The sequence below is a fragment of the Pseudophryne corroboree genome, chromosome 4, assembly GCF_028390025.1.
Source record: "Pseudophryne corroboree isolate aPseCor3 chromosome 4, aPseCor3.hap2, whole genome shotgun sequence".
Taxonomy (NCBI): domain Eukaryota; kingdom Metazoa; phylum Chordata; class Amphibia; order Anura; family Myobatrachidae; genus Pseudophryne; species Pseudophryne corroboree.
The window spans coordinates 108,864,360-108,891,333 of NC_086447.1; the positions used below are offsets into that span (position 1 = coordinate 108,864,360).

General features: G+C 48.7%; 1 protein-coding gene across 1 annotated transcript in view; it reads left to right on the forward strand.

Annotated features, from left to right (window-relative positions):
- Positions 1-932: 932 nt before the first annotated feature.
- The window catches only part of NT5C1B (5'-nucleotidase, cytosolic IB), a 108,728-nt gene continuing 82,686 nt past the window's right edge, over positions 933-26,974 (forward strand). The window contains exons 1-2 of the mRNA XM_063915339.1: positions 933-1,455; positions 1,543-1,710. Coding sequence (XP_063771409.1) covers positions 1,183-1,455; positions 1,543-1,710 — 441 coding nt within the window. The 5' untranslated portion in view covers positions 933-1,182. The remainder of the gene's footprint in view (positions 1,456-1,542; positions 1,711-26,974) is intronic.

Consider the following 26,974-nt stretch of genomic DNA (forward strand, 5'->3'; position numbering starts at 1 on the left):
TCCCCTTATAGCTGCATATATACTTATACTGCGCCTAATTTGTGCCCCCCCCCCCCCCCCTCTCTTTTTTACCCTTTTCTGTAGTGCAGGACTGCAGGGGAGAGCCAGGGAGCTTCCTTCCAGCGGAGCTGTGAGGGAAAAATGGCGCCAGTGTGCTGAGGGAGAAGGCCCCGCCCCTTTTTCGGCTGGCTTTCTCCCGCTATTTTAATGTATCTGGCAGGGGTTAATATACACCTATATAGCCCCTGGGGCTATATATGGTGTTAGTTTGCCAGCCAAGGTGTAAATATTGCTGCTCAGGGCGCCCCCCAGCGCCCTGCACCCATCAGTGACCGCAGTGTGTGGTGTGCATGAGGAGCAATGGCGCACAGCTGCAGTGCTGTGCGCTACCTTGGAGAAGACAGAAGTCTTCAGCCGCCGATTTTCTGGACCTCTTCTTGCTTCTGGCTCTGTAAGGGGGACGGCGGCGCGGCTGCGGGAACGGACGACGAGATCGGTGCCTGTGTTCGAACCCTCTGGAGGTAATGGTGTCCAGTAGCCTAAGAAGCCCAAGCTACCTCCACTTGGGTAGGTTCGCTTCTTCTCCCCTTAGTCCCTCGCTGCAGTGAGCCTGTTGCCAGCAGGTCTCACTGAAAATAAAAAACCTAACAAACACTTTCTTTCAAGGAGCTCAGGAGAGCCCCTAGTGTGCATCCAGCTCAGCCGGGCACAGAAATCTAACTGAGGCTTGGAGGAGGGTCATAGGGGGAGGAGCCAGTGCACACCAGGTAGTCCTAAATCTTTCTTAGAGTGCCCAGTCTCCTGCGGAGCCCGTCTATTCCCCATGGTCCTTACGGAGTCCCCAGCATCCACTAGGACGTTAGAGAAATCACTGTGATAAAGCACCAGCCAATCGGCTCCTAACTGCCATGTCACAGGCTGTGTTTGAAAAATGACAGTTAGGAGCCGATTGGCTGGTGCTTTATCACAGTGATATTTATCACTTTTCAAGCTTAGTACATCTGGCCCAATACGTCACATCTATCTCTCTGCCCCCGGGTGAGTCAGGCAGCCAGTGACAGCAGGAGCAGAGGGCGTTGGTTCTGCAGCAGCTGAAGTTCCGATCCCTCCTGTCTCTTGTCTCTGCTAACAAGGAAGTGTCCCGGGCGCCTCCGCAGTGACACAGCATTGCTGCACCTCCAGATGCGATACGCTGTCACTGTACTCAGTGCACTGCAGCGCAGGGACCAGAGAGCAGCAGCAGCAGCAGCGCCAGGAGAGGGCTGCAGAACCCCAGGCACCAGCAGAGCCCCGAGGGACAGCGCAATGAGCGCAGCCAAAGTGCCCACTGCAGCAGCGGACAGCGCGCAGCCGGCATCGCCCCCCAAGCCCGCAGAGACCGGGGGGGACCCGCACAGCTCCGCCTCCGCCAAGGCCTTCCATGACAGCTTGGCACCCACCAAGAAGCCCAGGATAGTAAGTACAGAAGCCAACCCCCCACCCCCGGCCTGTACCCAGCTCTGCCCGGGGGACACATAGTGATTGTCAGCTCTGTCTCCACAGCCCAAACCCGAGAATGCAGTGACCATCGCGGTGTCCTCCCGGGTGCTCTTCAACATGGTGGAGGAGAGGACGATGTACGAGGAGGAGGGGGTGGAGAAGTATGTGCTGTACCAGCAGCAACAGGAGGAGATCCCACTGAAACCAGGCCCTGCATTCCCCTTTGTCAAGGTGCAGTACATAGTGATACCCAGCCTGCATTGTACGGTGTCACCCAGCACCCGGTGCATTATACATATATATATATATATATATATATATATATATATATATATATATATATATATACATACATACTGTTACATTGTATCTATGGTCTTACACACCCTGCATTGTACGGTGTCACCCAACACCCGGTGCATTTTATATATATATATATATATATATATATGTATATATATATATATATGTATATGTATATATATATATATATATTGTTATATTGTATCTATGGACTTCTTACACACCCTGCATTGTACAGTGTCACCTAGCTGTGCCTGCTGCACCTGGTGCATTATATATACTGTTATATTGTATCTGTGATCTTCTTACACACCCTGCATTATACATTGTCACCCAGCACCCGGTGCATTATATATACTGTTATATTGTATCTATGCTCTTCTTATCTTACACACTCTGCATTATACAGTGTCACCTAGCTGTGCATGCTACTCCTGGTCTCCAGTCCTTACACTATTTGCTGCCCATTCTGTCTCATTGTCCCTTTGCACCATGTATATCTTGCATTATATATATATATAGTTTCCTAGCTGTGTATATTGCACCTGGGGGGTCATTCCGAGTTGATTTCTCGCTAGCAGCCGTGCAAACGCATTGTCGCCGCCCACCGGGGAGTGTATTTTTCGCTTTGCAGAAGTGTGAACGCCCAGTCACTCCTGCGTTTGTCACATTCCTGTACCACTAACAACATAAGCACCAAGAATTCCTCTATCTCGCTATTTCTGCACGCGCTGCATTCCTTCCCACCTGACATGTCCGAACTTCTGCTCTGTTTGGTGAGGTGGCTAATTTTCGCTGTCACAGGGATAAATGATACCTAGGGTGTTTATAATTCAATATTTGCATCCATGTGTGCACAAAGGACGCAGTGGTATAAGGAAAACCTGCAGGTGTAAGCGAGCTCTGACACAATCTGACATTCATTCCCTATTCACCTTCCATGCGTCCACGACATTCCCCCTGGGCTGATCAAAGTGTCACACATGACAGGACTAACCCAACCTGTCATAAGGTGTTGCTGTCCACGCTGGCAGGTCCTGCAATAGGAATGTGTGATGAATCTGTTGTTGCATCTGAGCCACTTAAGAAGAAGATTCATGTTTTGCACTTCTTAAACAACTTTCTCTGACGTCCTAAGTGGATGCTGGGACTCCGTAAGGACCATGGGGGATAGCGGCTCCGCAGGAGACAGGGCACAAAAGTAAAAGCTTTAGGACTAGGTGGTGTGCACTGGCTCCTCCCCCTATGACCCTCCTCCAAGCCTCAGTTAGATTTTTGTGCCCGGCCGAGAAGGGTGCAATCTAGGTGGCTCTCCTGAGCTGCTTAGTGTAAAAGTTTATACTTAGGTTTTTTATTTTCAGTGAGTCCTGCTGGCAACAGGCTCACTGCAGCGTGGGACTAAGGGGAGAAGAAGCGAACTCACCTGCGTGCAGAGTGGATTGGGCTTCTTGGCTACTGGACATTAGCTCCAGAGGGATCGGTCACAGGCCCAGCCATGGATGGATCCCGGAGCCGCGCCGCCGGCCCCCTTACAGAGCCAGAAGCATGAAGATGGTCCAGAAATCGGCGGCAGAAGACGTCCTGTCTTCAGATAAGGTAGCGCACAGCACTGCAGCTGTGCGCCATTGCTCTCAGCACACTTCACACTCCGGTCACTGAGGGTGCAGGGCGCTGGGGGGGGGGGCGCCCTGAGACGCAATGATAACACTATATATTGGTAAAAAAATACATCACATATAGCTCCTGGGCTATATGGATGTATTTAACCCCTGCCAGTTTCCTCATAAAAAGCGGGAGAAAGGCCGCCGCGAAGGGGGCGGAGCCTATCTCCTCAGCACACAAGCGCCATTTTCCCTCACAGCTCCGCTGGAAGGACGTCTCCCTGACTCTCCCCTGCAGTCCTGCACTACAGAAACAGGGTAAAAAAGAGAGGGGGGGCACTAATTTGGCTAGATAAACTACAATAGCAGCTATAAGGGATAACACTTATTGTAAGGTTGTCCCTATACATATTATAGCGCTTGGTGTGTGCTGGCAAACTCTCCCTCTGTCTCCCCAAAGGGCTAGTGGGGTCCTGTCCTCTATCAGAGCATTCCCTGTGTGTGTGCTGTGTGTCGGTACGCGTGTGTCGACATGTATGAGGAGGAAAATGGTGTGGAGGCGGAGCAATTGCCTGTATTAGTGATGTCACCCCTTAGGGAGTCGACACCTGACTGGATGGTCTTATTTAAGGAATTACGTGATAGTGTCAGCACTTTACAAAAAACTGTTGACGACATGAGACAGCCGGCAAATCAATTAGTGCCTGTCCAGGCGTCTCAAACACCGTCAGGGGCTCTAAAGCGCCCATTACCTCAGTCGGTCGACACAGACACGGACACTGACTCCAGTGTCGACAGTGAAGAAACAAACGTATTTTCCAGTAGGGCCACACGTTACATGATCACGGCAATGAAGGAGGCTTTGCATATCTCTGATACTACAAGTACCACAAAAAAGGGTATTATGTGGGGTGTGAAAAAACTACCCGTAGTTTTTCCTGAATCAGATGAATTAAATGAAGTGTGTGATGATGCGTGGGTTTCACCCGATAAAAAATTGCTAATATCTAAAAAATTATTGGCATTATACCCTTTCCCGCCAGAAGTTAGGGCGCGTTGGGAGACACCCCCTAGGGTGGATAAGGCGCTCACACGCTTATCAAAACAAGTGGCGTTACCGTCTCCGGATACGGCCGCCCTCAAGGAGCCAGCTGATAGGAAGCTGGAAAATATCCTAAAAAGTATATACACACATACTGGTGTTATACAGCGACCAGCAATTGCCTCAGCCTGGATGTGCAGCGCTGGGGTGGCTTGGTCGGAGTCCCTGACTGAAAATATTGATACCCTTGACAGGGACAGTATTTTATTGACTATAGAGCATTTAAAGGATGCATTTCTATATATGCGAGATGCACAGAGGGATATTTGCACTCTGGCATCAAGAATAAGTGCGATGTCCATTTCTGCCAGAAGATGTTTATGGACACGACAGTGGTCAGGTGATGCGGATTCCAAACGGCACATGGAAGTATTGCCGTATAAAGGGGAGGAGTTATTTGGGGTCGGTCTATCGGACCTGGTGGCCACGGCAACAGCTGGAAAATCCACTTTTTTACCCCAAGTCACCTCGCAGCAGAAAAAGACACCGTCTTTTCAGCCTCAGTCCTTTCGTCCCCATAAGGGCAAGCGGGCAAAAGGCCAGTCATATTTGCCCCGGGGTAGAGGAAAGGGAAAAAGACTGCAGCAGGCAGCCTCTTCCCAGGAACAGAAGCCCTCCACCGCTTCTGCCAAGTCCTCAGCATGACGCTGGGGCCTTACAAGCGGACTCAGGTACGGTGGGGGGTCGTCTCAAGAGTTTCAGCGCGCAGTGGGCTCACTCGCAAGTGGACCCCTGGATCCTGCAGGTAGTATCTCAGGGGTACAAATTGGAATTCGAGACGTCTCCCCCTCGCCGGTTCCTGAAGTCTGCTTTACCAACGTCTCCCTCCGACAGGGAGGCGGTATTGGAAGCCATTCACAAGCTGTATTCCCAGCAGGTGATAATCAAAGTACCCCTCCTACAACAAGGGAAGGGGTATTATTCCACACTATTTGTGGTACCGAAGCCAGACGGCTCGGTGAGACCTATTCTAAATCTGAAGTCCTTGAACACTTACATACAAAGGTTCAAATTCAAGATGGAGTCACTCAGAGCAGTGATAGCGAACCTGGAAGAGGGGGACTATATGGTGTCTCTGGACATCAAGGATGCTTACCTTCATGTCCCAATTTGCCCTTCTCACCAAGGGTACCTCAGGTTCGTGGTACAGAACTGTCACTATCAGTTTCAGACGCTGCCGTTTGGATTGTCCACGGCACCCCGGGTCTTTACCAAGGTAATGGCCGAAATGATGATTCTTCTTCGAAGAAAAGGCGTCTTAATTATCCCTTACTTGGACGATCTCCTGATAAGGGCAAAGTCCAGGGAACAGTTGGAGGTCGGAGTAGCACTATCTCGGGTACTGCTACAACAGCACGGGTGGATTCTAAATATTCCAAAATCGTAGCTGATCCCGACGACACGTCTGCTGTTCCTAGGGATGATTCTGGACACAGTCCAGAAAAAGGTTTTTCTCCCGGAGGAGAAAGCCAGGGAGTTATCCGAGCTAGTCAGGAACCTCCTAAAACCAGGAAAAGTGTCAGTGCATCATTGCACAAGGGTCCTGGGAAAAATGGTGGCTTCTTACGAAGCGATTCCATTCGGCAGATTTCACGCAAGAACTTTTCAGTGGGATCTGCTGGACAAATGGTCCGGATCGCATCTTCAGATGCATCAGCGGATAACCCTGTCTCCAAGGACAAGGGTGTCTCTTCTGTGGTGGCTGCAGAGTGCTCATCTACTAGAGGGCCGCAGATTCGGCATTCAGGACTGGGTCCTGGTAACCACGGATGCCAGCCTGAGAGGCTGGGGAGCAGTCACACAGGGAAGAAATTTCCAGGGAATGTGGTCAAGTCTGGAGACTTCACTTCACATAAATATACTGGAGCTAAGGGCAATTTACAATGCTCTAAGCCTAGCAAGACCTCTGCTTCAAGGTCAACCGGTGCTGATCCAGTCGGACAACATCACGGCAGTCGCCCACGTAAACAGACAGGGGCGGCACAAGAAGCAGGAGGGCAATGGCAGAAGCTGCAAGGATTCTTCGCTGGGCGGAAAATCATGTGATAGCACTGTCAGCAGTGTTCATTCCGGGAGTGGACAACTGGGAAGCAGACTTCCTCAGCAGGCACGACCTCCACCCGGGAGAGTGGGGACTTCATCCGGAAGTCTTCCACATGATTGTGAACCGTTGGGAAAAACCAAAGGTGGACATGATGGCGTCCCGCCTCAACAAAAAACTGGACAGGCATTGCGCCAGGTCGAGGGACCCTCAGGCAATAGCTGTGGACGCTCTGGTAACACCGTGGGTGTACCAGTCAGTGTATGTGTTCCCTCCTCTGCCTCTCATACCCAAGGTACTGAGAATTATAAGACGAAGAGGAGTAAGAACTATACTCGTGGCTCCAGATTGGCCAAGAAGGACTTGGTACCCGGAACTTCAAGAGATGCTCACAGAGGACCCGTGGCCTCTCCCGCTGAGAAGGGACTTGTTTCAGCAAGGACCCTGTCTGTTCCAAGACTTACCGCGGCTGCGTTTGACGGCATGGCGGTTGAACGCCGGATCCTGAAGGAAAAAGGCATTCCGGAGGAGGTCATTCCTACCCTGATCAAAGCCAGGAAGGAGGTGACCGCACAACATTATCACCGCATTTGGCGAAAATATGTTGCGTGGTGTGAGGCCAGGAGGGCTCCCACGGAGGAATTTCAACTCGGTCGATTCCTGCATTTCCTGCAAACAGGAGTGTCTATGGGCCTCAAATTGGGGTCTATTAAGGTTCAAATTTCGGCCCTGTCGATTTTCTTCCAGAAAGAATTGGCTTCAGTTCCTGAAGTCCAGACGTTTGTCAAGGGAGTACTGCATATACAACCCCCTTTTGTGCCTCCAGTGGCACCGTGGGATCTCAATGTAGTTCTGGGATTCCTCAAATCACATTGGTTTGAACCGCTCAAATCTGTGGATTTAAAATATCTCGCATGGAAAGTGACCATGCTGTTGGCCCTGGCCTCGGCCAGGCGAGTGTCAGAGTTGGCGGCTTTGTCTTACAAAAGCCCATATCTGATTTTCCATTCGGACAGGGCAGAACTGCGGACTCGTCCCCAATTTCTTCCTAAGGTGGTGTCAGCGTTTCACCTGAACCAACCTATTGTGGTGCCTGCGGCTACTAGGGACTTGGAGGACTCCAAGTTGCTAGACGTTGTCAGAGCCCTGAAAATTTATATTTCCAGGACGGCTGGAGTCAGAAAGTCTGACTCGCTGTTTATCCTGTATGCACCCAACAAGCTGGGTGCTCCTGCTTCTAAGCAGACGATTGCTCGTTGGATTTGTAGTACAATTCAGCTTGCACATTCTGTGGCAGGCATGCCACAGCCAAAATCTGTAAATGCCCATTCCACAAGGAAGGTAGGCTCATCTTGGGCGGCTGCCCGAGGGGTCTCGGCTTTACAACTTTGCCGAGCAGCTACTTGGTCAGGGGCAAACACGTTTGCAAAATTCTACAAATTTGATACCCTGGCTGAGGAGGACCTGGAGTTCTCTCATTCGGTGCTGCAGAGTCATCCGCACTCTCCCGCCCGTTTGGGAGCTTTGGTATAATCCCCATGGTCCTTTACGGAGTCCCAGCATCCACTTAGGACGTCAGAGAAAATAAGAATTTACTTACCGATAATTCTATTTCTCGTAGTCCGTAGTGGATGCTGGGCGCCCATCCCAAGTGCGGATTGTCTGCAATACTTGTACATAGTTACTGTTACAAAAATCGGGTGTTTTATTGTTGGGAGCCATCTTGCAGAGGCTCCTCTGTTATCATACTGTTAACTGGGTTCAGATCACAGGTTGTACAGTGTGATTGGTGTGGCTGGTATGAGTCTTACCCGGGATTCAAAATCCTTCCTTATTGTGTACGCTCGTCCGGGCACAGTATCCTAACTGAGGCTTGGAGGAGGGTCATAGGGGGAGGAGCCAGTGCACACCACCTAGTCCTAAAGCTTTTACTTTTGTGCCCTGTCTCCTGCGGAGCCGCTATCCCCCATGGTCCTTACGGAGTCCCAGCATCCACTACGGACTACGAGAAATAGAATTATCGGTAAGTATATTCCCTTTTTAACCCCTGCACTGCCCAGTGCAAAAAAAATAATAAAAAAAATAATGAATGAATGAAGAAGAGGATGGTTGAATGTTTGGTCCATTATAGGTTAGATATACTGTATTTACTGTATTTCATAGCTCTATTTGGTCATTTAGATATTCAGGGCAAGGTGCAGTAGCAATCATTTTATGATCTCAATCATTGATGTCCATTTTTCGCCTACTTACCCCTGCAAGAATGGCGGCCAGTGTTTTTCATTCTTTTTCTTGCCGGGACAGGTCAGTGATACAGCGATAACTAGCTGTCATGGTAATGTAATCAATTCCAGGTTTATGACCTATAAAACACGTGGCCATCGGGCTACACAAGCACAAGTAGCCACTATTCAGCTGGGCTACTTTGTGGAATTGTAGCTAATTCGCTGTAGTGGCTTACTGTATCTAATGATGGCTTTAGCCCTTGGGCACAAGCTCTGGAAAGTCATGCTTCCATATCGCTGCCCCATAGAAGCCTGCCCTCACTAATACATCACTCATCTCCTGTCCTCACTAACACATCACTCATCTCCTGATATACTCTGTGCTACTGGGGGACCCTGTTCTTTCCACTGTATGACTCAGTGTATGGCTTCCTGCTGCTTCCATTCCTCTTCCAACATCATGGCACTGACCCTGTCACATGGTGTCCTCTCCACACTAACACATCACTCATCTCCTGTCCTCACTAACACATCACTCATCTCCTCATATACTCTGTGCTGCTATGGTATCCTGCTCCTCCCACTATATGACTCTCAGTGTGTGGCTTCCTGTTGCCGCCATTCCTCTTCCTACATCATGTCACTGCCCCTGTCACATGCAGCCCTGTCCTCACTAACACATTACTCATCTACTAATATACTCTGTGCTGCGGGATCCTGCTCATTCCACTATATGACTTTCAGCGTGTGACTTTCTGCAGCCTCTGTTCCCCTCCTCACATCATGTCATTGTCCCTGTCACATGTAGCCCTGTCCTCCCTAACACATCACTCATCTACTAATATACTCTGTGCTGCGGGATCCTGCTCATTCCACTATATGACTTTCAGCGTGTGACTTTCTGCAGCCTCTGTTCCCCTCCTCACATCATGTCATTGTCCCTGTCACATGTAGCCCTGTCCTCCCTAACACATCACTCATCTACTAATATACTCTGTGCTGCGGGATCCTGCTCATTCCACTATATGACTTTCAGTGTGTGACTTTCTGCTGCCTCTGTTCCCCTCCTCACATCATGCCATTGTCCCTGTCACATGTAGCCCTGTCCTCACTAACACATCAGCCATCTCCTGATATACTCTGTACTGCTGGGGATCCTATTCCTTCTACTATAAACAGACGTGTCCTCATACACTGGGTGTCTCATGTCATTTGGCGTGAGATGCCTGGCGTGGTGGAGATGTTCTGAGAAGAGTAGCGCACCATATTTTTCTGTCAGTTTTGCGTCTTTGTCGCATTGTAGACACAGCGAAAAACCGCTCACGTTGTACTAAAGACACTAGGATGCGACTTTAAACAACACGCAGATGAATTACAGCGGAACTTGGAGTTAGGGAAAGCCGCGGCTGCTTTCATCAGAGCACTTTTTTCACAGATTCAGACTCTTTCACACACAGATGTACAAATGCAGCATTTTGATCAAAAAACATTGCAGACACCGCCGAGTGACACGGGTCCTGGCTTGCCGAAAGGGGGTATTTGGTGTGACTGGAGCCATAGTAAAAAAAGGATACATCTGCAACCCTCAGCCCGTGACTTCTTGCTGCCTCACATCACTGCCCTTGTCACATGTAGCTCAGTCGTCGCTAACATAATGACACAACCTTACACATGTGTATACTTTAATAAGCTCCTGAAATGTGATTGGCTGCTGTGAACATTCTAATGATATGATTGGCTACAGACTATTTAGTTCTCACCCACATTAAAACTGAGAAATCACAGAAAAGTAGAAAAAAATGATGCATGGCTTCTACACATTGCGGCCTAGCATATGTGATCCACAGAATGGTGGTTGCTCAACCAATTTATTGGTCCATCACAAATGCATGGCAGGGAAGAGCTTATCTTGACAAGAAAAAAACAAGTTCCCCCAGCACACTGCAAAGGACCAGCAAATGAGATTTACATCCTACATGATAATAGTAATGTAGCAGATATCTCAGTTACATACATTTGTAAATATGTGGTAAGCAACCAACCACAGCAAAGTGTCTCTGCTCTGGTGGTCCTACACTACATGATAATAGCACTTGCGTTGGGTCATACATTTATGTATTTCTAAACTGGGAGCTAACTCACCTTGAGGCTCCCCAGGATCCATTCATGTAAATCTCATTTGTGTATGAGTAGGTAAACTATAGCATAATAAAACATTACTTGCTAGTTTTATCTTATAGAGAATGCCAAGATTTGTTTTGTTGCATAATTGGAATACTTATGCTTACCCTTCAATTTTAGCTGTAGTCAGTACTGATGAGAAGGGGTAGTTCAATACTCGGCAATTTGCACTGAGTGCTGCAGGAACCTTTGGACAATATCTTCATGCATTTTTCCTGCACCCATAAAGGTGTGCATGAAAATGAGGAAAGTTTGACTACCCTATTAAATGCTCTGTTACATAGCCCAACATTTCTTACATTTGAAACCCCCCCCCCAAACCTAAACAAATGCACTATAAAAAGGTGAGACTGTGACATCATACAGATGTGTCCTCATACATCTTGCCTCAGTATGCCATGTGTCAGGAGATACCTGGTGTGAGTAAGCTGACAGGTCCCGTGCAACTCCATAAGCGTCTGGCATCTTTTTTTGCTGAAAATGCGTCTTTTTCGCCCCGCTATAAGAATAAGACGCATAATCCGCTTATGCTGATTAAAATGATATGTGGCATGCCTATATTCTCTGTGCGTCTGCAGCTGGATCTGCATGCAAAATGCTATGTAACAGTGATTTCCAGGAAAACACTGTAGCGTGGCATTTAGTATGCTGATACAGGTGCAGTCACACACAGAATATAGGGGGTCATTCCGAGTTGATCGCTCGCTAGCAACTTTTTGCAGCGCTGCGATCAGGTTAAATCTCGGCAAAACTGCCCATGTGTATGCACCACAATGCACAGGCGCGTCGTACGGGTACAAAGAGGATCGGTGCTGGGCGATGGATTTAACGAAGAATCCATTTGCACAGCCGATCGCAAGGTCATTGACAGAAAGAGGGCGTTTGTGGGTGTCAACTGATCGTTTTCTGTGAGTGTTTAAAAAAACGCAGGCGTGTCCAAGCGTTTGCAGGACGGGTGTCTGACGTCAGTTCCGGGACCAAACAGACTGAAGTGATCGCAGCGGCTGAGTAAGTCCAGAGCTACTCAGAAACTGCAAAAAACTTTTTTGTACCGCCCACTGCAAAAGCGTTCGCACACTTGCAAAGCTAAAATACACTCCCCCATAGGCGGCGAATATCTGATTGCAGCGCTGCAAAAACTTGCTAGCGAGCGATCAACTCAGAATGACCCCCCATAGGCATGCCGCATTTTAATCAGCATAATCTGCTTGTGCATCCTATTTATGGCAATGCAATTTAGACGCATTTAAATGGAAAAAGTTGCACATAAAGACGTTCGGCGCTACCGGGTCACAGCATGGCGAGACTGGAAGGGCTGTTTAACGTTGCTGCAGTAGGGATGTAGGAGGACACATCTATATGTTCTATTTTTAAATAGGTGACTTGCTCTGGGTGTCTTGCCTGCAATTCTGCTCTAAGATCAGAGCAGAATGGGTGACAGAGTTGCTCAATGTTATATTGTTACAGTGAGTATTTGTGCATGGTGATCCCAAAACTGTTCTGTGTTCCATTCGCAAGAGGCACTTTGTGAATTTAACTATAGAGTAAATACCAAGTCTGGTGGCAGGTCCCATTCCTGCCATTAAATTTAGTCTGAGGATAACTCAGTAGATTGTCTAGAGCTGTCTCATACATGGACAGGTTCTTGTTCAATGCTGAATGGCCAGAACAACTCAGCTCTTATCTGGTTCTACAATATAAGCTTCCTCCCTCCCCTGAGTACTGTATTAAGGAGAGTGATGTACAGATAGCACCGAAAGACATTATCACACTATCAGTAATTAGACACTGTAACCATACTGGGGCATTAGAAGGTCCATGCCTGCAAGTCCATTTGGAGTGTTTTTGCACTGCACATGCTCTGGAGCTGAGTGTACACATCTGTGGGCAATACATAGTCGTACACAACTTGGTGACCTCTCCACTTGTGGCTGAAAGGGTGCAATTGTGTGTCAGCGGGGTGTTTACATGTAATATAGTTAGCTCCTGTTACGGGTGTGTAGACAGAACTGCGGTCTATGCATAGTTGTATGTAAGTGAGCACTGATAGTGATTATGGCTGTGAAACCGAGCATGTTTGCATACCGGCACAGTAGATGCATATGGCAGACTTGTATCTACATTTATTGTGTGTACACAATTACATCCTGCTTGTATGCAAACCTGCATCAGCCACACTTCCTGTACACACTATGGGGGAGATGCATCAAGCCTTGGAGAGAGAAAAAATGGAGTAACAGAGAACCACTTGGCCCATCTAGTCTGCCAGTTAAACTACCAGTATATTATTGGTTATGGGAGGAAACCAGAGTACTCAATAGAAACCCACACCAGCACAGGGAGAAACAGTTTTGGCCATGGTGGGAATGGAACCCATGACCTCAGTGCTGTGAGGAAGTAATGCTAACCACTACACCATCCGTACTGCAATAGTGGCCCAAAGTAACCAATCCGCTTCTCAAGGCTTGCTAGATAAAAGACAGCAGCTGATTGGTTAGTTTAGGCACCTTCTCCACTTTATCTCCTCCCAACACTTGATACATCTCCTATGGGATAAACCTTACTGGTGCCCCTGAAGCTGTAGCCAAAGACTACCCAGTGTTGCCCTGATTGCAGTTGGCTTATTATCCTGGTGCCCTCTGGATTTCAGTGGGAGTTTGCTCTGGCATCAATGGCCATTGGTGATGTTTATCTGGAGGGAGGTTAAGTAATCCGAGTAAGGGGCTATGTATGGGGACAAGATAAGCCCGGCGATTATTTTATTGGCTATATGTGACCCCTTTACGAGACACCCCTGAGAGCTATCCTCTGGGCACCAGAAGGATTTCTCTCCAAGCTCTGCAGGAGCAGATGGAGGAGCAGGGACTACTGTTCTTTTGGGTATGGGTGCAGGGATACAACATTACATTACCCTTACAACGTAACATATCTGTATGTTGGTTTCATGGTCATAGATGCAGCCAATGACTTTAGGGGAGCCAGGCATGCTTAGACCTTTATTAATGATGTCTTTGTCAAGTTAATGGACACCCTGTATGTATGTGGCCAAGTTATTCACTGTTGATGTTATTTGACGATCAGGCAGAAATGGGATTGTCACATCTATTGGCACCAGACGTCCTCTCCATACCACCCAAACACTAATTAACGGACATACTGTGGGATAGCGTTATTGCCCAGTGGTTAGCTTTGGTGTCTCACAGTGGCAGGGCCTAGATTTCGATTGCTACCATGGTTCTATCTTTGTGGCATTTGCATGTTCTCCCCGAATATCATGGGATTCCTCCTTGTGACATAAGTAACCCTTGCGTGTGTCTGCAGTAGAATATGTAGGATCGCTATATAGCTATATACAGTACATATCGGTTACGGAATACTGTAAATGTGTTTTCTTATGTAACTGAGTTTGTGGTTAAATGATAGCCAGCCTTCTTTGTCATTTTTATAATATAGCAATATTTTTACCACAAACCATATAATATCCCATGTACTTTATTCTTGTTCCATTGTAAAAATAAGATTTTACTCACCGGTAAATCTATTTCTCGTAGTCCGTAGTGGATGCTGGGGACTCCGTAAGGACCATGGGGAATAGACGGGCTCCGCAGGAGACTGGGCACTCTAAGAAAGAATTAGGACTACTGGTGTGCACTGGCTCCTCCCTCTATGCCCCTCCTCCAGACCTCAGTTAAGGAAACTGTGCCCGGAAGAGCTGACATTACAAGACTCATACCAGCCACACCAATCACACCGTATAACTTGTGATAACATACCCAGTTAACAGTATGAACAACAACAGAGCATCAACCAATGGATGCCAACATAACATAACCCTTCATTCAAGCAATAACTATATACACGTATTGCAGAAAATCCGCACTTGGGACGGGTGCCCAGCATCCACTACGGACTACGAGAAATAGATTTACCGGTGAGTAAAATCTTATTTTCTCTAACGTCCTAGTGGATACTGGGGACTCCGTAAGGACCATGGGGATTATACCAAAGCTCCCAAACGGGCGGGAGAGTGCGGATGACTCTGCAGCACCGAATGGGCAAACACAAGGTCCTCCTCAGCCAGGGTATCAAACTTGTAGAATTTTGCAAAAGTGTTTGAACCCGACCAAGTAGCAGCTCGGCAAAGCTGTAATGCTGAGACCCCTCGGGCAGCCGTCCAAGAAGAGCCCACTTTCCTTGTGGAATGGGCTTTTACTGATTTTGGATGCGGCAAGCCAGCCGCAGAATGAGCCTGCTGAATCGTGTTACAGATCCAGCGAGCAATAGTTTGCTTTGAAGCAGGAGCACCCAGCTTGCTGGATGCATACAGGATAAACAGCGAGTCAGTTTTCCTGACTCCAGCCATTCTGGCTACATAAATCTTCAAAGCCCTGACTACATCAAGCAACTTGGAATCCTCCAAGTCACGAGTAGCCGCAGGCACCACAATAGGTTGGTTCAAATGAAAGGATGACACCACCTTCGGCAGAAATTGCGGACGAGTCCGTAATTCTACCCTGTACATATGGAAAACCAGATAGGGGCTTTTACATGACAAAGCCGTCAATTCTGACACACGCCTAGCCGAAGCTAAGGCCAAGAGCATGACCACTTTCCACGTGAGATACTTTAGCTCCACGGTCTTAAGTGGCTCAAACCAGTGGGATTTCAGGAAACCCAACACCACGTTGAGATCCCAAGGTGCCACTGGTGGCACAAAAGGGGGCTGAATATGCAGTACTCCTTTAACAAACGTCTGAACCTCAGGAAGAGAAGCCAGTTCTTTTTGAAAGAAAATGGAAAGGGCTGAAATCTGGACCTTTATGGACCCCAATTTTAAGCCCATAGTCACTCCTGACTGTAGGAAATGCAGGAACCGGCCCAGCTGGAATTCCTCTGTAGGGGCCTTCCTGGCCTCACACCAAGCAACATATTTTCGCCATATACGGTGATAGTGCTTAGCTGTCACATCCTTCCTAGCCTTTAATAGCGTAGGAATAACTTCATCCGGAATGCCTTTTTCCGCTAGAATCCGGCGTTCAACCGCCATGCCGTCAAACGCAGCCGCGGTAAGTCTTGGAACAGACAGGGCCCTTGTTGCAACAGGTCCTGTCTGAGAGGCAGAGGCCATGGGTCCTCTGTGAGCATTTCTTGCAGTTCCGGGTACCAAGTTCTTCTTGGCCAATCCGGAACAATGAGTATTGTTCTCACTCCTCTTTTTCTTACGATTCTCAGCACCTTGGGTATGAGAGGAAGAGGATGAAACACATAGACCGACTGGAACACCCACGGTGTTACTAGTGCGTCCACAGCTATCGCCTGAGGGTACCTTGACCTGGCGCAATACCGTTTTAGCTTTTTGTTGAGGCGGGACGCCATCATGTCCACCTGTGGCAGTTCCCATCGATTTGCAATCTGCGTGAAGACTTCTTGATGAAGTCCCCACTCTCCCGGGTGGAGGTCGTGCCTGCTGAGGAAGTCTGCTTCCCAGTTGTCCACTCCCGGAATGTACACTGCTGACATTGCTTGCACGTGATTCTCCGCCCAACGAAGAATCCTGGTGGCTTCCGCCATCGTCACCCTGGCGGTTTACATGAGCCACTGCGGTGATGTTGTCTGACTGAATCAGCACCAGTTGGTTGCGAAGCAGAGGCTCAGCTTGACTCAGGGCGTTGTATATGGCCCTTAGTTCCAGGATATTGATGTGCAGACAAGCCTCCTGACTTGACCACAGCCCTTGGAAGTTTCTTCCCTGAGTGACTGCCCCCCATCCTCGGAGGCTTGCATCCGTGGTCACCAGGACCCAGTCCTGTATGCCGAACCTGCGGCCCTCGAGAAGGTGAGCACTCTGCAGCCACCACAGAAGAGACACCCTGGCCCTGGGGGATAGGGTGATCAGCCGATGCATCTGAAGATGCGATCCGGACCACTTGTCCAACAGATCCCACTGAAAGATCCTCGCATGGAACCTGCCGAAGGGAATGGCTTCGTATGACGCCACCATCTTTCCCAGGACTCGCGTGCAGTGATGCACCGACACCTGTTTTGGTTTTAGGAGGTCTCTGACCAGAGTCACGAGCTCCTGAGCCTTCTCCGCCGGGAGAAACACCTTCTTCTGGTCTGTGTCCAGAATCATGCCCAGGAAGGGCAGACGCGTCGTAGGAATCAGCTGCGACTTTGGAATATTCAGAATCCAGCCATGCTGTTGCAACACTTCCTGAGAGTGTGCTACGCTGATCAGCAACTGCTCTCTGGACCTCGCCTTTATGAGGAGATCGTCCAAGTATGGGATAATTGTAACTCCTTGCTTTCGAAGGAGCACCATCATTTCCGCCATTACCTTGGTAAATATTCTCGGTGCCGTGGACAGACCAAACGGCAACGTCTGGAATTGGTAATGACAGTCCTGTACCACAAATCTGAGGTACTCCTGATGAGGTGGATAAATGGGGACATGCAAGTAAGCATCCTTGATGTCCAGAGACACCATAAAATCCCCCTCTTCCAGGCTTGCAATGACCGCTCTGAGCGATTCCATTTTGAACTTGAAACTTTTCAGATAAATGTTCAGGGACTTTAAATTCAATATGGGTCTGACCGAACCGTCCGGTTTCGGTACCACAAACATTGTGGAATAGTAACCCTTCCCCTGTTGAAGGAGGGGAACCTTTACCACCACCTGCTGGAGATATAACTTGTGAATTGCCGCTAACACTACCTCCCTTTCCATGGGGGAAGCTGGCAGGGCCGATTTGAGGTAACGGTGAGGGGGCATCACTTCGAATTCCAGCTTGTATCCCTGAGACACAATCTGTATAGCCCAGGGATCCACCTGTGAGTGAACCCACTGGTGGCTAAAGTTTCGGAGACGCGCCCCCACCGTTCCCGGCTCCACCTGTGGAGCCCCAGCGTCATGCGGTGGACTTAGTGGAAGCCGGGGAGGACTTCTGTTCCTGGGAACTAGCTGTATTGTGCAGCTTCTTTCCTCTACCCCTGCCTCTGGCAAGAAAAGACGCACCTCGGACTTTCTTGCTTTTTTGTGATCGAAAGGACTGCATTTGGTAATACGGTGCTTTCTTAGGCTGTGAGGGAATATATGGTAAAAAATTAGACTTCCCAGCCGTAGCTGTGGAAACTAGGTCCGAGAGACCGTCCCCAAACAATTCCTCACCCTTATAAGGTAAAACCTCCATGTGTTTTTTAGAGTCGGCATCACCTGTCCATTGCCGAGTCCACAGGACCCTTCTGGCAGAAATCGACATAGCATTTATTCTAGAGCCCAGTAGGCAAATGTCCCTCTGGGCATCCCTCATATATAGGACAGCGTCTTTTATATGCCCCAGGGTTAGTAAAATAGTATCCTTGTCCAAGGTATCCAGTTCCTCAGACAGAGTATCTGTCCATGCTGCTACAGCACTACACATCCAGGCCGACGCAATTGCCGGCCTCAGCAGAGTACCTGAATGTGTATACACAGACTTCAGGATACCTTCCTGCTTCCTATCCGCAGGATCCTTTAGGGAGGCCGTATCCTGTGACGGCAGGGCCACCTTCTTAGATAAGCGTGTCAGAGCTTTGTCTACCCTAGGGGAGGATTCCCAGCGCATCCTGTCCGTTGGCGGGAAAGGGTACGCCATAAGTAACCTTTTGGAAATCAGCACTTTCCTATCAGGAGAATCCCACGCTTTTTCACATAACTCATTTAACTCATGTGAAGGGGGAAAAGTCACCTCTTGCTTTTTCTCCCCAAACATATAAACCCTCTTGTCAGGGACAGGGTTTACCTCTGATATGTGCAATACATCCTTCATTGCTATAATCATGTAGCGGATGGCTTTAGCCATTTTAGGCTGCAATTTTGCATCATCGCCATCAACACTGGAGTCAGAATCCGTGTCGATATCTGTGTCAACAATTTGGGATAGTGGGCGCTTCTGAGACCCTGACAACCACTGCGCTGTAGGATCAGGCATGGGCTGAGACCCCGACTGTCCCAAGGCATCAGCTTTATCCAACCTTTTATGCAAGGAGTTTACATTATCATTTAACACCTTCCACATATCCATCCAATCAGGTGTCGGCGCCGTCGGCGGGGACACCTCATTCATCTGCACCTGCTCTGCCTCCACATAGCCCTCCTCGTCAAACATGTCGACACAAGCGTACCGACACACCACACACACAGGGGATGCTCTATATGAGGACAGGACCCCCACAAGGCCTTTTGGAGAGACAGAGAGAGAGTATGCCAGCACACACCCCAGCGCTATATGACCCAGGAATCACACAGTAACTTAGTGTTTACCCAGTAGCTGCTGTATATATGATTATTGCGCTAAATTTATGTGGCCCCCCCCTCTCTTTTTACCCTTTTCTCTAACGTCCTAGTGGATGCTGGGAACTCCGTAAGGACCATGGGGAATAGCGGGCTCCGAAGGAGGCTGGGCACTCTAGAAAGATCTTAGACTACCTGGTGTGCACTGGCTCCTCCCACTATGACCCTCTTCCAAGCCTCAGTTAGATTTCGTGCCCGGCCGAGGTTGGATGCACACTAGGGGCTCTCCTGAGCTCTTAGAAAGTTATAGTCTTAGAATTTGTTCTTTTCAGTGAGACCTGCTGGCAACAGGCTCACTGCAGCGAGGGACTAAGGGGAGAAGAAGCGAACTCGCCTGCTTGCAGCCGGATTGGGCTTCTTAGGCTACTGGACACCATTAGCTCCAGAGGGATCGACCGCAGGCCCAGCCTTGATGTTCGGTCCCGGAGCCGCGCCGCCGTCCCCCTTACAGAGCCAGAAGCAAGAAGATGGTCCGGAAAATCGGCGGCATGAAGACTCAGTCTTCACCAAGGTAGCGCACAGCACTGCAGCTGTGCGCCATTGCTCCTCTCACACACTTCATACTCCGGTCACTGAGGGTGCAGGGCGCTGGGGGGGGGCGCCCTGAGGCAGCAATAAAAACACCTTGGCTGGCAAAAATACCTCAATATATAGCCCCAGGGGCTATATATGAGGTAAATACCCCTGCCAGAAGTCCATAAAAAACGGGAGAATAGGCCGCGAGAAAGGGGCGGAGCCTATCTCCTCAGCACACTGGCACCATTTTCCCTCACAGCTCCGTTGGAGGGAAGCTCCCTGGCTCTCCCCTGCAGTCTACAAGGGTTAAAAAAAGAGAGAGGGGGCACTAAATTTAGGCGCAGTATACATTATATATATAGATATAAAGCTATAGGGGACATAACTCAGTTAGTCCCTGCAGTATATAGCGCTCTGGTGTGTGCTGGCATACTCTCACTCTGTCCCCCCAAAGGGCTTTTGTGGGTCCTGTCCTCGTTTAGAGCATTCCCTGTGTGTCTGCGGTGTGTCGGTACGGCTGTGTCGACATGTTGAATGAGGAGGCTTATATGGTGACGGAACAGAGGCCGATATATGTGATGTCGCCCCCTGTGGGGCCGACACCAGAGTGGATACAGAGGTAAAAGGTATTAACCGACAGTGTCAACTCCTTACATAAAAGGGTGGATGACGTAACAGCTGTGGGACAGCCGGCTTCGCAACCCGCGCCTGCCCAGGCGTCTCAAAGGCCATCAGGGGCTCAAAAACGCCCGCTCTCTCAGATGGCAGACACAGATGTCGACACGGAGTCTGACTCCAGTGTCGACAAGGTGGAGACATATACACAATCCAATCCGTGACTTGATCCCGGCAATAAAAAATGTGTTATACATTTCTGACTTTAACCTCTATAAATGGGTTTTAGGTTTGGGGAGAAAAAACAGGCAGTGTTTTGTTCCCCCATCAGATGAATAAATGAAGTGTGTGAAAAGCGTGGGTTCCCCCGTTAAGAAACTGGTAATTTATAAAAAGTTACTGATGGCGTACCCTTTCCCGCCAGGAGGATAAGTTACGCTGGGAGATATCCCCTAGGGTGGATAAGGCGCTCACACGTTTGTCAAAAAAGGTGGCACTGCCGTCTTAGGATACGGCCACTTTAATAGGTACCTGTTGATAAAAAAAACAGGAGGCTATCCTGAAGTCTGTATTTACACACTCAGGTACTAGACTGAGACCTGCAGATAGTGCTGCTGCAGCGTGGTTGGTGACCCTGTCAAACAGGGATAATAGCTGGCAAACATAAAAACATATTAAAGACGTTGTCTTATATATGGGGGATGCACAGAGGGATATTTTGCCGGCTGGCATCCAAAATAAATGTAATGTCCATTCTGTCAGGAGGGTATTAGAGACCTGTCACTGGACAGGTGATGCTGACTTAAAAAGCGCATAGAGAGCCTTATAAGAGTGAGGAATTATTTGGGGATGGTCTCTGGGACCTCGTATCCACAGAAACTGCTGGGAAGAAATAATTTTACCTCAGGTTTCCTCACAGAAAAAGGTACAGTCCTTTCGGCTTCAGAAAAGCAAGCGGGTCAAATGGCGCTTCCTTTCTGTACAGAGACAAGGGTAGAGGGAAAAAGCTGCACCAGTCAGCCTGTTCCCAGAATCAAGATTCTTCCCCCGCCTCCTGTGAGTACACACCATGACGCGGGTGCTCCACAGGTGTAGCCAGGTACGGTGGGGGGCCGCCTCAAAAATTTCAGCAATTAGTGGGCTCGCTCACAGGTGGATCCCTGTTTCTTCCAAGTAGTATTTCAGGGGTACAAGCTGGAATTAGAGATGTCTCCCCCCAGCCGTTTCCTAAAATATGCCTTGCTGACAACTCCCTCAAGCAGGGAGGCTGTGCTAGAGGCAATTAATAAGCGGTATTCCCAGCAGGTAATACTCAAGGTGCCCCTACTTCAACAAGGACGGGGTTACTATTCCACACGGGTTGGGGTACCGAAACCGCATGGTTCGGTGTGACCCATTTTATATTTAAAATCCTTGAACATAAAAAAATTCAAGTTCAAGATGGAATCGCTCAGGGCGGTTATTGCAAGCCTGGACGAGGGGGATTACATGGTATCCCGGGACATCAAGGATGCTTACCTGCATGTCCCCATTTACCATCCTCGCCAGGAGTACCTCAGATTTGTGGTACAGGATTACCATTACCAAGTCCAGACACTGCCGTTTGGACTGTACATGGCACCGAGGGTGTTTTATCAAGGTAATGGCCGAAATGATGATACTCCTTCAAAAAAAAAGGGAGTTGTAATTATCCCGTAATTGGACAATCTCGTTATAAGGGCGAGGTCCAAGGAGCAGTTGGTAGTCGGGGTAGCACTATTTTGGAAAGTGCTACAACAGCATAGGTGGATTCTAAACAGTCCAAAGTCACAGCTGGTTCCTATGACACGTCTACTGTTCCTGGGGATGGTTCTGGACATAAACCAGAAATAGTGTTTCTCCCGGAGGAGAAAGCCAAGGAGTTGTCATCTCTAGTCAGAGACCTCCTGAAACCAAAATAGGTAGCGGTGCATCATTGCACGCGAGTCCTGGGAAAAATGGTAGCTTCTTACGAAGCAATCCCATTAGGCAGGTTCCATACAAGAACTTTTCAGAGGGACCTGTTGGACAAGTGGTCCGGATCGCATCTTCCGATGCATAGGCTGATAACCCTGTCTCCAAGGACCAGGGTATCTCTACTGTGGTGGCTGCAGAGTGCCCATCTTCAAGAGGGCCGCAGGTTCGGCATACAGGACTAGGTCCTAGTGACCATGGATTCCAGCCTTTGAGGCTGGGGGGCAGTCGCATAGGGAAGAAACTTCCAGGGACTTTGGTCAAGTCAGGTTATTTCCCTACACATAAATATTCTGGATCTGAGGGCCATTTACAATGCCCTGAGGCCAGCAAGGCCTCTGCTTCAAAACCAGCCGGTACTGATCCAATCAGACAACATCACGGCAGTCGCCCATGTAATCAACAGGGCGGCACAAAAAGCAGGATGGCGATGGCAGAAGCCACAAGGATTCTCCGATAGGCGGAAAATCATGTGTTAGCACTGTCAGCAGTGTTCATTCCCGGAGTGGACAACTGGGAAGCAGATCTTCTCAACAGACACGACCTCCACCCGGGAGAATGGGGACTTCCTCCAGAAGTCTTCCAATAGGATTGTACACCATTGGGAAAGGCCACAGGTGGACATGATGGCGTCCCGCCTTAACAAAAAGCTATAAAAGATATTGCTCCAGGTCAAGGGACCCTCAGGCGATAGCTATGGACGCTCTGGTAACACCGTGGGTGTACCAGTCGGTTTAGGTGTTCTCCCCTCTGCCTCTCATACCAAAGGTACTGAGAATAATAAGAAGGCGAGGAGTAAGAACGATACTCGTGGATGGCCAAGAAGAGCTTGGTACCCAGAACTTCAAGAATTTATATCAGAGGACCAATGGCCTCTGCCACTCAGTCAGGACCTGCGGCAGCAGGGGCCCTGTCTGTTCCAAGACTTACCGCGGATGCGTTTGACGGCATGGCGGTTGAACGCCGGATCCTGAAGGAAAAGGGTATTCCGGAGGAAGTAATTCCTACGCTTACTAAAGCCAGGAAAGTGGTTACAGCAACTCATTATCAACGCATATGGCGAAAATATGTTGCATGGTGTGAGGCCGAAAGGGCCCCAACAGAGGAATTTCAACTAGGTCGATTTCTGCATTTCCTGCAAGCAGGAGTGACTATGGGCCTTAAATTGGGTTCCATTAAGGTACAGATCTCGGCTCTGTCGATTTTCTTTCAAAAAAGAACTAGCTTCAGACATTTATAAAAGGAGTGCTGCATAGTCAGCCCCCGTTTGTGCCTCCTGTGGCACCTTGGGATCTCAACGTGGTGTTGAGTTTTCTTAAAATCACTTTGGTTTGAACCACTAAAAACCGTGGATCTGAAATATCTCACATGGAAGGTGGTTATGTTATTGGCCTTGGCTTCTGCCAGGCGAGTATCAGAATTGGCGGCTTTGTCTTGTAAAAGCCCTTATTTGATTTTCCATATGGATAGGGCAGAATTGAGGACTCGTCCCCAGTTTCTCCCTAAGGTGGTGTCAGCGTTTCACCTGAACCAGCCTATTGTGGTGCCTGCGGCTACTAAGGATTTGGAGGACTCCAAGTTGCTAGACGTTGTCAGGGCCCTGAAAATATATGTTTCCAGGACGGCTGGAGTCAGAAAATCTGACTCGCTGTTTATCCTATATGCACCCAACAAGCTGGGTGCTCCTGCTTCTAAGCAGACTATTGCTCGTTGGATTTGTAGTACAATTCAGCTTGCACATACTGTGGCAGGCCTGCCACAGCCAAAATCTGTCAATGCCCATTCCACAAGGAAGGTGGGCTCATCTTGGGCGGCTGCCCGAGGGGTCTCGGCTTTACAACTTTGCCGAGCAGCTACTTGGTCAGGGGCAAACACGTTTGCAAAATTCAAAAAATTTGATACCCTGGCTGAGGAGGACCTGGAGTTCTCTCATTCGGTGCTGCAGAGTCATCCGCACTCTCCCGCCCGTTTGGGAGCTTTGGTATAATCCCCATGGTCCTTACGGAGTTCCCAGCATCCACTAGGACGTTAGAGAAAATAAGAATTTACTCACCGGTAATTCTATTTCTCGTAGTCCGTAGTGGATGCTGGGCGCCCATCCCAAGTGCGGTTTATCTGCATTACTTGTACATAGTTATTGTTAACTAAATCGGGTTATTGTTGAGCCATCTGTTGAGAGGCTCTATTGTTTCATACTGTTAACTGTGTTTCATATCACGAGTTGTACGGTGTGATTGGTGTGGCTGGTATGAGTCTTACCCGGGATTCAAAATCCTTCCTTATTGTGTACGCTCGTCCGGGCACAGTACCTAACTGAGGCTTGGAGGAGGGTCATAGTGGGAGGAGCCAGTGCACACCAGGTAGTCTAAGATCTTTCTAGAGTGCCCAGCCTCCTTCGGAGCCCGCTATTCCCCATGGTCCTTACGGAGTTCCCAGCATCCACTACGGACTACGAGAAATAGAATTACCGGTGAGTAAATTCTTATTTTTCTACCGTGAGTCTGCAGGGGAGAGCCTGGGGAGCTTCCTCTCAGCGGAGCTGTGGAGAGAAAATGGCGCTGGTGAGTGCTGAGGAAGAAGCCCCGCCCCCTCAGCGGTGGGCTTCTGTCCCGCGATTTGGTGTAAAAAATGGCGGGGGCTCATGCATATATACAGTGCCCAGCTGTATATATGCTGCTTTTGCCAGGAGGGACTCAACTTGCTACCCAGGGCGCCCCCCCCTGCGCCCTGCACCCTACAGTGACCGGAGTGTGTGGGTTAGTGTGGGCGCAATGGCGCACAGCTGCAGTGCTGTGCGCTACCTCATGTGAAGACAGGAGTCTTCTGCCGCCGATTTTGACGTCTTCTTGCTTCATCCGCCGGCTTCTGTCTTCTGGCTCTGCAAGGGGGACGGCGGCGCGGCTCCGGGAACGGACGACCAAGGTTAAGAACCTGTGTTCAAACCCTCTGGAGCTAATGGTGTCCAGTAGCCTAAGAAGCGCAACCTAGCCGCAGTTAGTAGGTTTGCTTCTCTCCCCTCAGTCCCACGTAGCAGAGAGTCTGTTGCCAGCAGAAGCTCTCTGAAAATAAGAAAACCCAACTAAAATACTTTCTTAATAGCAAGCTCAGGAGAGCTCACTAAAATGCACCCAGCTCCTTCCGGGCACAGATTCTAACTGAGGTCTGGAGGAGGGGCGTAGAGGGAGGAGCCAGTGCACACCAGTAGTCCTAATTCTTTCTTAGAGTGCCCAGTCTCCTGCGGAGCCCGTCTATTCCCCATGGTCCTTACGGAGTCCCCAGCATCCACTGGGACGTTAGAGAAATTGCTGTGAAGATTTGCTATGTAATTTACTGATATACTGCTTCAACCAGGGATTAAAGAGGATAGAGTGGAGATTAGTATACAGAACTCATGGGTGTGCCACCGGTACATGTTCAGGGTTAGGCTGCGGGGAGGGGGGTTAGGGCTAAGGTGGAGGGTTAGGTTTAGGCACTAAGGGGGAGTGTTAGGGTTAGGCTGCTGAAACGGGGGGGGGGGGAGTAGGTTTAGGCACTTATTGCGGAGGTTAGGGTTAGGTTGTGGTAAGGGAGGGTTAGAAGGGTGGGTGGGGGCGAGTTTGAATACTTACCTCGCCCCCCCCTGTCGGGATCGTAACCATAGGATGCCATCGTCGGTATTGTGAACGCCGGCATCCCGTCTGCCGGGATCGCATACTGACTATTGCCCTTATTTATCAAAGAGTGATAAATTTCACCAGCCATTCAGCTTCTAACTTCCATGTCACAGGCAGGGTTTGAAAAATGAAAGTTAGGAGCTGATTGGCTGGTGCAACTTATGACTCACAGTGAAATGTATCACTCATTGATAAATAAGGGCATATGTGTCAGGATCTGCTGAATAAACAGAGTCCAACATTGTGAATTATTCTGTCCGTTACGCTTTCTCTAGTTACCTACTTGTCAGGGTCTGTTTGTAATCCAGGTGTTTAGCTGTTATATTATTTGACATTCTGGGGTAGATTTATTAACCTGAAGAAGGCATAAGAAAGTGATAAACCAGTGATAAAGCAGTGTTAAGTGCAAGGTGATAATGCACCAGCCAATCAGCTCCTAACTGTTAATTTACATATGGGAGCTGATTGACTGGTGTGTTATCACCTTGCATTTATCACTGGGTTATCACTTCCTTATGCCTTCTCCAGGTTAATACATCTGCCCCTATGTTTTTTCTTTAAATCTTTTGAGTTTCCTGTAATATATGTAGCAGTGTAAGTAGATATTTCACAGGCAAATATTGGTACTTTGGATTATACAATATCACTGAGCAATATACAAGATTTTACAGCAGTTTATAAAATATGACTGAAAATTTCTATGCAACAAAACATTTGAAATGCAGAAAATGATTGCTCATATTTATTGATGCCATGAAATCACTTTACAGTAATCCCGTTTAAATACTTCTGATTGAAATAGAATTTTTGTGAGGGATTTTGTGATAGTTCCATTTGCACAAATCATTTTCTCCCCGCGATGGCTCATTTGGTAGCGGTAAAGTTGATCCTCATGTGTACAAACCTTTGTACAAATATTTCAGTTGTCGGTCAC